Genomic DNA, 11,901 nt, shown 5'->3' on the forward strand with positions numbered 1-11,901 from the left:
AGCTATTTTTGGCTTCAGGACCCTCAAAATGTTGTCTTGTTTTTGGTGAGAGCAGCAGTTTGCAGGCTGGGACACACTGGTCAGGTCACAGAATCACGAGATCATTAAGGCTGGGAAAGAACTGTACTATGATTGACCATCTAACCACTAACCCAGCATGGCCAGGTCCAACACTAAACCATAATCTCTAAGTGCCACATCTACACACCACATCCCTTAAGGCCAGGCTGCCAAGGTTACACACCTGAGTCCCTGGAGGGGCTTTCTGGGCACTGTGCCTGATGGGCTCCTCTCAGCTGGGAAAGGGAGAAAGGCCAAACTGCCTTTCTTTCAGAGCTGCCAAACCACATCCCAAGAGAAACAAAATCAGCCAGCTGAGCCAACAGTCCGTGCCTTCGTTTTTATTACAACAAGGAGCTCCCCATACATTTAATCCACTCGTGTGCCAAAGGGAAGGGTTCCAATATTCTTCAGATAATGGGGCCAGCCCCACAGGTCTTCCAAGCAGAAGTTCAAGTTCCGTGCCAGACGCTTTACCAGCAGGTAGGTGCCCCCCAGTCCTGCTGCCCCCACTACAAAGAGCCCTCGATTAATTACCTGCAAGTGCAAAGAGAAACCCCAACATGGTCAGAGGCTGGCCCCTACCCTGCAGCACCAAGCAAAGTCATCACACCTGGCAACCAAAGCTGAGCAGTGCTGGTGTGCAGGACGCTCCCAAGGCTCATGGCATGGGGAGGATGGGCACCACCCCTGACCAACCTTTGTCTGCCATTTCCAGCGTTGAAGGGCCTCATGGTAGCGAATTCTGGTGAAGGTCACCTGGGAGGGGTTGCAGGAGAATGTCACCACCCCAAAGCCAGGCAGGAGGAGCTCACGGAAGTGGGGAATGACATGCTGGCTTACCATGGTGTACAGTGGGACAATGGTGGAAGGCATGAGGGCGTGGAGGAAGTTGTCTACGCGCTTCCGGAAAATGAACCACGTTGAATTGACGTGCTCACGCATCTGCAACAGAGCAACACTCACCCCTGTGCTGTGGGTTTTGTCAGAGCTCCCCTGTGCTTTGCCAGCTCTCCCACTGTCCTGGAGGTGATGCAGGGATCAGTGCCTCCTCAGCCCCAGTGACATTTCCAAGGAGCTCTGAGGCTAAACCTGCCAGGGTGAGAGCCCAGCCAGAGGCCCTGCCTGCTGCATGCACCCTGAGAGCTCTGCTGTGGGCATGGCCCCTGGGACCACGGGTCTGTGTGGGGCTCACCTACCTCTACATAATTGTACATGGCTAAATCCGAGATGGCGTGGTCATCTGGCACCCTCAGCCTGGAGAACTCAGGGAGGCAGGCAGCTGGGAGAGGAAAGAAACGGTTCACAGGCAGCTCCCTGCAGGGTACCCAGCTGCCCTCAGGTGCAGAGGGATGTTCCTCTGCTCCTGCACGTCCCCAGCCACCTCACTTACCAAGGTCATTGTGGAACTGGTCCATTAATTCATCAAAGACCAGACAATCTTCAAAGCCCTGGGAGGAATATTATGATGCACACATTCAGGAGAAGTGCTCTCATGGACGCTTGGCTAGTGTAGCTCTTTGGTCCCACTGACCACAGCTTCAGAGCAGGAGTCTTACTCCAGGCCCCTCTGACAGGGGTCTTGAGAGAAATCGAGGGGATTTCCTTTCCCAGCTGCCTGGAACCCCCTCCCATATAGTCCTCTGCTCCATGGGAAGGTGGCATCACCACCCTGTCCCCTGTCCTTCCCAGGAGGACATCCTGACAGGAGCTCAGCCCCTGCCAATGTGGAGGACAGGAGGCTGTGGGACAGGCCAGCCCATGAGCTCTACGGAGTTAAACACTAAAACCAGGAGTTTGTGGGTGAAAGGAGTGGGATCCCCGCCAAGAGGGACAGCCCAGCCACGAACTTACTGCATTCATGCCCTGTCCGTAGAAGGGCACAACAGCATGAGCAGCATCTCCCATCAGCACGCACCGGGAGGAGAGGTTGTAGGAAGAGCACTTCACAGAGATCATGGCCTGGGCTGGCAGCAAAAAGTAATCGTGCTTCAGCTCTTGCCTTCAGGTAAAACAACAGATTTTGTTGTGTGGGACCACAAGAGAGAAGAGCTCAAGCTGTGCCACAGCCAAGGTGAGGAAGCCAGGCCACAGACACTGTCAGCTCTGGTATGCAATCCCCAAGCCTGTGCACTAAGCTGTTTGTGCTGGGAAAATGTGGAAGTCAGCTTCCCCGCTGTGGACCAGACATTTTGTCTGCAGGTTTTAAGTTCTGCACACATCTTAATTAATATTAAATCAATAACTTGATTATTGACATCTTGGTCCTCTTATTGTGAGCAGTGGTAGATGTTGGTCAATGTAGGAAGAACATACCAGAGAATATCTGAGCTTCTCAGTTAATATGAAGTCCTGGGATAATTCATTTTAAGAGGAAAGGAAACTGCCTAACACAGCTGAGACTGTCGATATCACCCAAGAAAAAGCCCATCCCATAATAGATACCTGTGTTGATGAGTGAAAAGAGGAGATGGGAACACTTACTCTCCGATGAGGGGAATGGCATCTGGGAAGTAGGTCTGGAAAAACCCCAGCACTTGCTCGCCTGTTGTGAGCTTCTCAAACTCCTCAAAGGGCATGAAGAGCGTGCAGGTGAAGGACTTGTCCTGCCAGCCAGGAAAGAGGATCAGTAAGAAGCCCAGAGAGCAGAGGGAACACGTGGCACCTGAAGCAGCAGCTCAGTGCCCCGCCTGCCACCTGGCAATCACAGTGACCCACTGGCACAGCAAGGGACAAAAGTCTGGCCACCCCCTTTCTCATGGTGGGCAGGCACAGGGGAGGCAGAAACAGTGTGTGACTGGGCCTGGCACAGTGTCCTGATGCTCCTGGTGTGTAGTTTACAGCATCCAGCTGCAGATTGCTGGTTTGTGGGGTCTGCTTTGGCTCAGGTGTGTGGGCAGAGAGAGGTGCCACAGGTGCCTACTCAGCACTGCGAGGTGGGACTGGCTCTGAGCACCCTGTCCTGCACCCCCTTAGGCTGTGGTCAGCCTGGCACAGGCTGGGTGTCCTTCCTGGCTCTTCTCTGGACATGTGCCAGAGTGACCAAGAAGGCCAATGGCACCTGGCTTGTGTGAGAAACTGTGGCCAGCAGGACCAGGGAAGTGATTCTTGCCCTGCACTCAGCACTGGGGAGGCCACACCTCGAGTGCTGTGTCCAGCTCTGGGCCCCTCAGTGTAGGAAGGACATTGAGGTGCTGTAGCATGTCCAGAGAAGGACAAGAGAGCTGGTGAAGGATCTGCAGCACAAATCCTATGAGTAACAGCTGAGGGAGCTGGGGGTATTTAGCCTGGAGAAAAGGAGGCACAGTGGGGACCTCATCACTCTCTACAACACTCAGCTCAGGCTCTGCTCCCAGGTAACAAGGGACCAGATGAGAGGACACAATGCTAAACTGCACAAGGGGAGGTTTAGACTGGACATCAGGAAGAATTTCTTCACAGAAAGGTTGATCAGACATTGGAATGAGCTGCCCGGGGAGCTGGTGAAGTCACCATCCCTGCAGGTTTTTAAGGAAAGACTGGATGTGGCACTCAGTGCCATGGTCTGGTTGACAAGGTGGTATTTGGTCATGGTTGGACTCTGTGATCTCAGAGGTCTTTTCCAATCTAATTGATTCTGTGTTTCGGTTATCCAGTGACTCCTGACCCTCCCAATCGCTGCCACCAGAGCCGTTCATCCCCACCAGCCCCATCCTGTGCCCCAGGAGAACATGGCCCTGGGCTATCACCATGTTGGGCAGTGCAATCATCATGAAGGTATTCCTTGGCCAGATATGGAGGTAGTTTGGTTCCATGGCAAACTGAAAGAGAAAGAAAATTGCCTTGTATCCTTGACCTGCCCTGCTCAGCTTCCCCAGCCCAGGCTCTGGCTCCCCTCCACACCAGCACAACAGTTCCCATGGGAAGATGCAACAACTACAGGGCCCCTTTCTGGTCCCTGATGCTTCAGGGAGACACAGAGCAAGGGAAAGAGGAAAGGGTAAGAAATACAGGCAAAAATCTGATGCTTTGCAATTGCTGGTGTCCTCACAGACATGTTCCCATACCTCCAGGACCTCTCAGAGCCAGAGTTAATCCCACCACTCCAGGACTCTCTAGGATTTTTGCATGCAGGTACCAACATTGGCCCCACATTTGGAAAAGAAAGAGATCCATGCCTTATCTTAGGAAAGGTTTAATCCCTGAACCCCAGGTGAGAAATCAATTCTTCCAAAGCTGTTGCAGCAGAGCCACAGTGAGAAGGGGGTGGGATATCCAACCTGTGAAGGTTGTAGCAGCCCCTGGGACAGGCACACTCACATCTCCATCCTTGGGAGGGATGGTCAGCTCCATGTAGCCATGAGGAATGTACTCGTGGCTGTAGTTGAAGCGTGTTTGCCTCATGAACTGTTTCCTGACTGTTGAGAAGGCTCCGTCACACCCCACAATGAGATCGTAGGTCACTTCCAAGGTCTGCTGGTCAGATCTGAAAGCAGGACAGTACCTTGGATCAATCTGCTCTTTAAGGCCCCTTCCCACCCTAACCATTCCATGATTCTGTGGTTAATCCTCCTGTAACTCCAGACCAGCTCAGCATCACTGTGCCCAGAGGATCTGCCTTTTGCAAAATGTGTTACTAATCTTCTAGGGTAGGGGAAGATCAGCTCTCACTGCTTGGGAAGCACAGCATTAGAATGAATAATTATCCTGTAGTTTATCAAAAGCATAACTCTGCCAGGTCTACTCAGCAATGCAGTGGGCACTTTTGGGATAACACTGCTGTTTTGCAGAGCCTGCAGCACCCACCAGGAGGATGGGGGGCAGGACCAGAGCTTGTGTGAAAGACTGTGAAACAAGGTCATGGAACCTCAAATGGTTTGGGTTTGAAGGGACCTTAAAGCTCAGCCCATTCCACCCCCTGCCATGGGCAGAGACACAACACCAGGGTGATCAGAGCTTCATCCAGCCTGGCCTGGAACACTCCCAGGGATGGGGCATCAGCAGTTATCCACCCTCCCTGATGAGCAATCTGTCCCTGCACCCAGTGCCATGGATATTGGTAGTTTATCCCCTGCACAGGTCAGGAAGTGTGTGCCTGCTGCAGGCCTGGGGCTTAGGGAGTTCCTTAAACCTTTCTCAGTCTCCCCAGGAGTGCTGCCTTGATGTCTCTCCTTTCCAAAGCTGGAACAAGGTTTTGCCTGCCTGTAGTTTCAAAACTGAGATTACTCAATTGTTTGAGGTTTAATAAATGATTAAGCAGAAACTAACTGACCACAGTGCTTGATCTCACTCTTGTCCAGGGGTTACCTTTTTATGGATAATGTCCCCAACTCTGCATTGCACCCGAGGAGCTTGTGTCCAAAGAACAGTTTAGTGTTGGAGTACTTCTCAGCAGCTGTGAAAAAAAAAGACAACTAGATGTAGAGGGGTTTACTGTGACTGCAAAAAATATTTCCAAGAGATCCCTAAATTATAGGGATTTTTGTCATTACAGCAAATAATTTGCTGTGTTGCATGAGGGCCAGCAGGCAAGGCACACTGGGACTGGTCAGCTACTGTATAAACTACTTGAAAATGCAAGGAATCCTGCAAGGATTTTTTTATTCCCCACAGTGACATGAGTCACTGACTGCTTTCCACCATCACTCCACTGAAGTTCAGGATGGGATGAGGTGCTTGCAGTCAGCGGGGAATTTGCATGAATTTGGTCTAGTCTAATTGGCCATAGAGCTCCGATTTCTATTTGTCTCTGTACAATCAGGGGCTATGGAAAATGCCACAAGCCATGACAAGGCTGAGCAGGTGTCTCCTGCTTAGCTGGGAACCAGCACAGGTTTTCCTCTGCTCTTTCAGGTTTGCACTTTGTGAGATCTTGGTAAGGGAGCTTGGGGCTCAAAGTCTTCTAGTCATGGGGCAGACCCTAAATCCCCAGCTAAAAGTGTGTTGGAAGAATTTGGAAACAGAAGTGACAACCTACCCGTCAGCAGCTCTTTGTTTAAGTTTGCTCTGTCCACAGAGAGAATGTACTGCAAGGCAAACAAACAGAAAGCTTTGCTGAAGGACACACTCTGCACGGCCAGACAGGAAACCCCCCCTTCCCTCATTCTCTCCAGCCTCTCCCACATCCATGAGCCCCACACTGTCCATGACACAGAGACACAAATGCTGACCAAGACCTCTTGTGCTCTGCAAAGCAACTCCAGTACCTGGTCCTTCTTCCCATAAGGGATGGAGTATTTTTTCCCTGAAGGTGTGTGTATCCGCCTTGCCCGCATGGGAATGCCCTTGGCCACAATCTGAAAGAGAAGGGAAGACAGCCCACACTTCTGGCCAAAACTGTGGGTTTTTAGTATGAGTTACCAAGCATCATCCCCTCCCCCAAGCACTGCACTTGAGGGGGAATGGGGGGCTCTTTACTCACACATTTCCAAATCTCCAGGGAAAACTTGAACAGGGCTGTCATGTCAATTTACTGAGATTACTTACAAGCTCATGCTCATAAAAATCAGAGGGAAATTGTTTGTGGATAGAAGGGACATGAAAAACCCCAGAGTGCTGGACAGGGCAGGGGATGAAAGCCAAATTACACCCTGGGACTGGGATGTGTGTTGTCAAATTCTGGGCTCCTCTGCAGGGATCCAGGGAGCAGGAGATCCCACCACTGCCAGCAGCTGGATGTTAAATGGTAGCCAGTACCCTGCAGAAGAATGCTGGGCTCCCAGCCAAGCGTGCTGGGCAGAAAGCAGCGTGGATGGATTTCAGGGGTCAGCCCAGAGATCAAGGTTTTCTGGGAAAATACAAATCCGGACGTGTCAGTGGGGAAAACAGCTGCCTTTATTGCATCCTACTTTATTGCATCAGCTCTTTTGGGAGTCCATCTACTCCAGGAGGCAGGGGAGCACAGCAGGCAGGTAAACACTGGAAGGTGCTTGGTGTCCCAGGGAAGCACCCACTGCCAGCTGCCTGGGGTGGGGAGGGTCCTGCTGGCAGAGTGCAGGGAAGCAGGGCACAGCCAGACTGCAGGCATGCAGTGGAAGAGGTCTGGCTGGGGCAAGAAAGGGCACAGAGACCAAGAGAGTGTGCCAGGGTACCTGCTCCTCCATCCCCACAGCTCGCAGGGCTTGGCGTCCCCGGTGAGACAGGGCCAGGTTGATGCTCCTGCCACGGGCAAAGCTGGCCACTCGGATATCTGCACGGGACAGCAACGGGTCATGGAGGCAAGGACAGCTCAGCCTGGTGGGGGGAACATCTCCCAAGCCCCCTGCAGCAACAGCCTGGACCCTCCGTGCCACCTCTAGCCTGGGAGAAGCAGCTGCAGCCAGCCCAGCAAAGGGAATGCTGGATTCTGACAGCACCCCACATGCCAGAGGGTCCATTAACAGGAAGAGCCATTTCCCTTCTAAATGGAGAAGGCTGAGCAAATGGCAGGCAGAGCCTGCCAGGCTCTGCTGAGCCCCACAGACTGATGCTTTTTGGGACATTGGCAGGTCACCTCCTTCATGGCTGATCAGGTGGAAATGTCCGGGCATTGGCCTGTTCCTCCTCCAAGCTGGCTCATTTAGATTTCCCGGATTGTCTGGCCAGTGCATGGAGCAGAGCCTCCTCATCCCAACATGTGCACCAGTGTAGGCAATGAGCCAAAAACAGTAGGATCCATCCAGCTCAGAAGGCAGGTAAGAGCAATCAGAGGCTTTCTGGAGCTGTGGGACTTCTGGCAGTGTTAAGCAGCGCAGCAGAACTGCCTGTTCTGATGTCTGTCAGGGCAGGAAGGGTTACCAAAGAGTGCCAGGCATGGCTCCTCCCTCCCTTCTCTGCACACTTGAGCCATTTCCATGGTATCATTCCCACCTGCCACTGGGCTTGCCATCTCTGCCCAGGTCTTTTTTGTCTGCCAGCTGACAGATACTGAAGATGAAAAATTTATCTGCCTTTGAGCTAGTGGCTTGGCTCTAAATCCTAATTTCTCTTTTGTTGGTGCCTTGTGGGCCTGGAAGCTCCATCTCTTCTTCTGACCCAGCACTGTACTATAATGATTTCTGCAGAGACCAGGCGTCAAAGGTGGGGGTTTGAATCAGTGTTTAAGCCAAGAATATAAAAAGGGCATCATTTTAGCAGCTAAAGAGTGGGTTCCCTCCACACAAGATGAACTTCAAATAAATGCTCCTTCCCACCACAAGAGCTAAAGGGGAGAGAGAAAAGAATATCCCCAAACTGCCACTCTCAGCTCTCATTATTTTCTTACAGTTTCAGTGAGCTCACATGGAAATGATCAGGCTGACCTTACCTTCTCTGGCTTCATAAACATCAACATGGAAGCCTCGTCTAGCAAAGAAACAGGCATTTAATGCACCCACCTACAAGACAAAGGTCAGGAAGGGTGGATGAAGCATCTCAGAGGTCACTGCTGAGATGCATCAAAGGAAAGAAGTGATCAGGGGATGCAGCTCATCATAAACAGGGAGGTCCTTTGACCAAGAACCTCAGAAGATTTTTTACTGAAGAGCAGTCCTCTGCCAGCCCTGTGTGTTTGCAGAGTCTCCAAGACAAAAGCCACCCATCAAAACTCTTTTTATGAAGTCATACCAAGCTCAGGCTTGTTTACACACAGCAACTGAATGAGCAGGGCTCACCTCTTCAGCCAGAGACAGCAGGGGCTGGTGTAGGCAAGCTCCAGCTCTACTCTGTACTGTGTTTACCTTGCTCACTAGTAAAGGGCAGAGCAGCATTCCCTTGAGAACATAGTGAGGGAGAACACTATAAATTTGTCCTGTTTGTAATTTAAATAATTTTAAAAAATTTAATTTCCATTATGAATTGTTGTCAGAACTACAGCCTCTTCTGTCATCATTCTTTTCCAAGAAGATAATGTCCAAAATGTCAAGAGAGAGATGTAGGTGAATCAGAGACTCATTGAAGGGTTTGGGTTGGAAAGGATGCTAAAGACCATCTTGTTCCAAACCCCTGCCATGGGCAGGGACACCTTCCACTAGACCAGGTTACTCAGAGCCCCATCCTGCCTGGCCTTTAGTGTCACACCTCTCTGCAAGTAGCAGTGGATGAAAACCATCCCCAAACAAAAGTGGGCAGAGGAAGGCATTTCCTCTCAGCCTGACATTTACTGGTTCCAGTTCTTGCAAAGCATTTCACATTAGAGCTTTGGTTACAGCCAAAATCAGCCAAGGGACAGGGGAACCTGGCAGCCCAAACCAGGGCTGGTGTTTAGTGTACACTGCTCACCCACCCCCCAAACCCCTTCACCCAAGAAAAGAGCAGGAGCCTCCCACGGCAGGAACTCAATCAACCCCTTCGCAGCACCCCGTCATCTGACAGAGGAATGACTTTAAGAAATACATTCACCCCCACATTCAAGCAGTGTTTTTACAGCCCCAGCTCCCCAGCAAACAATCATGCAGCAGCTAAATGGCATTTCCTACCAGACCACCACCAACAACAGCAACTCTTTTCCCTCGTGGGTCACCGGGCTCCATGCTGGGTCACCCCTGGGTCTCAGATCCCTGCTCTGTCTCTGATCCCTCTGCTTCTCTGCCCTTGCCAGTGGGGAGGGGAAGGGCAGGAATGTGGGTGGCTGAGTCATGCCTGGGTTCTTCTCCCCCGAGTCACATTAAAGTTTAACTCCCAGCCCGGAGACCATCAGGGAGCCAGCCTGGCTGAGCCTGAGGTGTTGAGATGGCAGCGTGGTGTTATTCAGTCAGGCTCCTCTGGAAACTGTAGAGCAATCCTGCAGTCTCCAAGGAATACACACAGAGCAGGAGGAGAACTTGCACTGGCCAGGCTTTTTGCTGCTTCACTGGGATGCAACTGCAGAGGCAGTGGTGGGACAATGTGGAGTGACTTCTGGAACCTCTCCTGAGGGTGAGTTGTGAGCTACACTACTTACCAGGAGCCTCATCCCATCTCTGAGGACATCCTTCATCCAAGGAAACTGTGTGTGTGTGGCGCAGGGTTTTGGGGTGTGATGCTCAGGAGAGGGTCCATGCCTGCTCTGCAGAAGCTTTCCAGGACTTAGACAAGGTTGTGAGGAGACATCTCTGCAGGCATTATTTCACATGCCCATCCTTGGGAGGAAATGCTCTGCTGAGCCAATGCTGCCCACAGTAAGCATTGCAAAGGGAGGAGCCAATTAGAGCCAAATACAATAATCAAACAGACAGTGAAACTGCAGATATTTGTATCACCAAGTACAACTTATTGCTAAACCTGCCAGGCCCCAGCAGATTTGGCTCAGAGAATCATTAAGGCAGAAAAAGCCCTCTGAGAACATCGAGTCCCAGCTGTTAGCCCAGTACTGCCAAGCACACCACTAAGCTATGACCCTAAATGCCACATCAAGACCTACAGGGATGGGACAGGACTCAAGTGCTTCCCTGGGCAGCCTCTTCCAATGTCTGACAATGCTTTCAGTCAAGAGTTTCTTCCTAATATTCAATCCAACGGCACAACCTGAGGCCATTTCCTCTTTCAGGTAGTTGTAGAAAGTGAGGAGTTGCAGAGAGCAGTAAGAATCTCAAAGACAACAGAGCAGAGAGGGCAAAGGGCAAGGTCGGTTTTACATAGTAAATAAATTATTCATTAATTGTTTTTGAAACACAGACGGCACATGATTAGTTTCCAGCAGTGATAGTTACTATCTTTTCTTCATTCCAAACAAACTTTAGGTCCCTGGGTTTTCTTAATCAGACTCACTCACAAACTGCATGAGGAAAAACCCAGTGTACAGATGTTCTCCACTCTAAAAACAGAAGGTGGGAAGATATTGAGAAAGTACTATAAAATCATCATTCATCTTTCTATATTAAGCAAAACCAGGCTGCTGAGAGCATGAAAAAGTGTTGCTTGATAAAAACTCTGAGGGTGCCTTTTAAAAAGTCGTAAATAAAACTAAAAAGGACAGGATAACATGGGCATGGATGAAAGCCTGTCCTCTGGGGAAAAGTAAAGGAGGGAAAAGTGATTGATTTATGTTGCTGAAGAAAAAGACATGTCAATGGCTGAGGAAGAACAGCAGGATTTTATTGGTTTTAGAAAGGCTATGGTCCACTTGCAGAGGATCCTGTACTGTCAGTATGTGGGCCACCTGCAACAAGAAAAAACAGGGTTATTGTATTTAGTGACAGCCAGTAGTGCTGCAGCTGCAAAAAGACGAGTTTGGTCTCATACCTTGTGGTGGCAGGCAGCTGAAGAAGAGGAAGAAAAAAGTTTGAAGGCCATGACAAGACCTACTGATTTCTGCAGTGAATTGCACTGATCCTGACAGGAGCCAGGAGTTCTTTACTGGTTCAGATTACAAACCCGTGTCAAGGGGAAATAGGTAGAAATGTTCATCCCTTATAATCCCATTAGGGAAATAATCTGTTCAGGAATTCAAATCCCCTGCTGAAGAGGGCTGTACAGATACCCCTGCCAGCAGGTCACCCGTGCCCAAGGCTGCAGCTGCCTCCATCCTGTTCTCCTGTTCACTAAGGCTCTGAAAGAGCCATGGACAGAAATAAAAGTTGAGTTCTCGGTGTGTCCCCATGTCACCCGCACTTCCATGCTCTAGCAAGGGGCATTTCTTTACCAGCCTTGGCAAGTAAGAACTTCCTAGCACCTAGGAAGGCAAGCAGGACAAGCTCAGAGGAAGGCACAAAGCAAGTGAGCCCCTGGAGGAGCTGGCTGTGACCTCTGCACAGGGCTGAAGGGCTCTATGGATTTGGGAGCATCCTGGGGAGAAGTTCAGCCATTTCTGCACTTGAAATCCACCCCCTTCAGCTGCAAGCACAAGCTTATGGCAAAGGCTCAACATTATTTCTGATACTCCCCTCTCTTTGTACCATTTTTCTTAGCTGGTGGTTTGGGTTTTTA

The 11,901-nt window shown here is 50.6% G+C and overlaps 1 protein-coding gene across 1 annotated transcript; it reads right to left on the bottom strand.

The window, feature by feature from the left end:
- Positions 1-429: 429 nt before the first annotated feature.
- Positions 430-9,527, bottom strand: KMO (kynurenine 3-monooxygenase). Its single transcript, XM_041487717.1, has 15 exons — positions 9,474-9,527; positions 8,324-8,393; positions 7,131-7,228; positions 6,246-6,335; positions 6,017-6,065; positions 5,347-5,434; positions 4,360-4,525; positions 3,789-3,860; positions 2,545-2,666; positions 1,915-2,062; positions 1,454-1,511; positions 1,260-1,342; positions 904-1,005; positions 760-819; positions 430-597 (listed from the first exon to the last, which is right to left on the bottom strand). The coding sequence occupies exons 1-15, from the start codon at positions 9,525-9,527 to the stop codon at positions 430-432; spliced, it is 1,428 nt and encodes a 475-aa protein (XP_041343651.1).
- Between the last annotated feature and the right edge of the window lie 2,374 nt (positions 9,528-11,901).

This window comes from Pyrgilauda ruficollis, unplaced genomic scaffold (genome assembly GCF_017590135.1).
Source record: "Pyrgilauda ruficollis isolate IOZ18807 unplaced genomic scaffold, ASM1759013v1 scaffold83, whole genome shotgun sequence".
Classification (NCBI taxonomy): Eukaryota; Metazoa; Chordata; class Aves; order Passeriformes; family Passeridae; genus Pyrgilauda; species Pyrgilauda ruficollis.

Coding starts and splice junctions, on each gene's coding strand:
- KMO (XM_041487717.1), bottom strand. CDS start 9,527: ATGGAGCCCGGTGACCCACGAGGGAAAAGAGTTGCTGTTGTTGGTGGT. Junction 5,435..6,016: donor AAACAAAGAGCTGCTGACGG/GTAGGTTGTCAC, acceptor TTTTTTTCACAG/CTGCTGAGAAGTACTCCAAC. Junction 598..759: donor GCTGGAAATGGCAGACAAAG/GTTGGTCAGGGG, acceptor TTGCACTTGCAG/GTAATTAATCGAGGGCTCTT.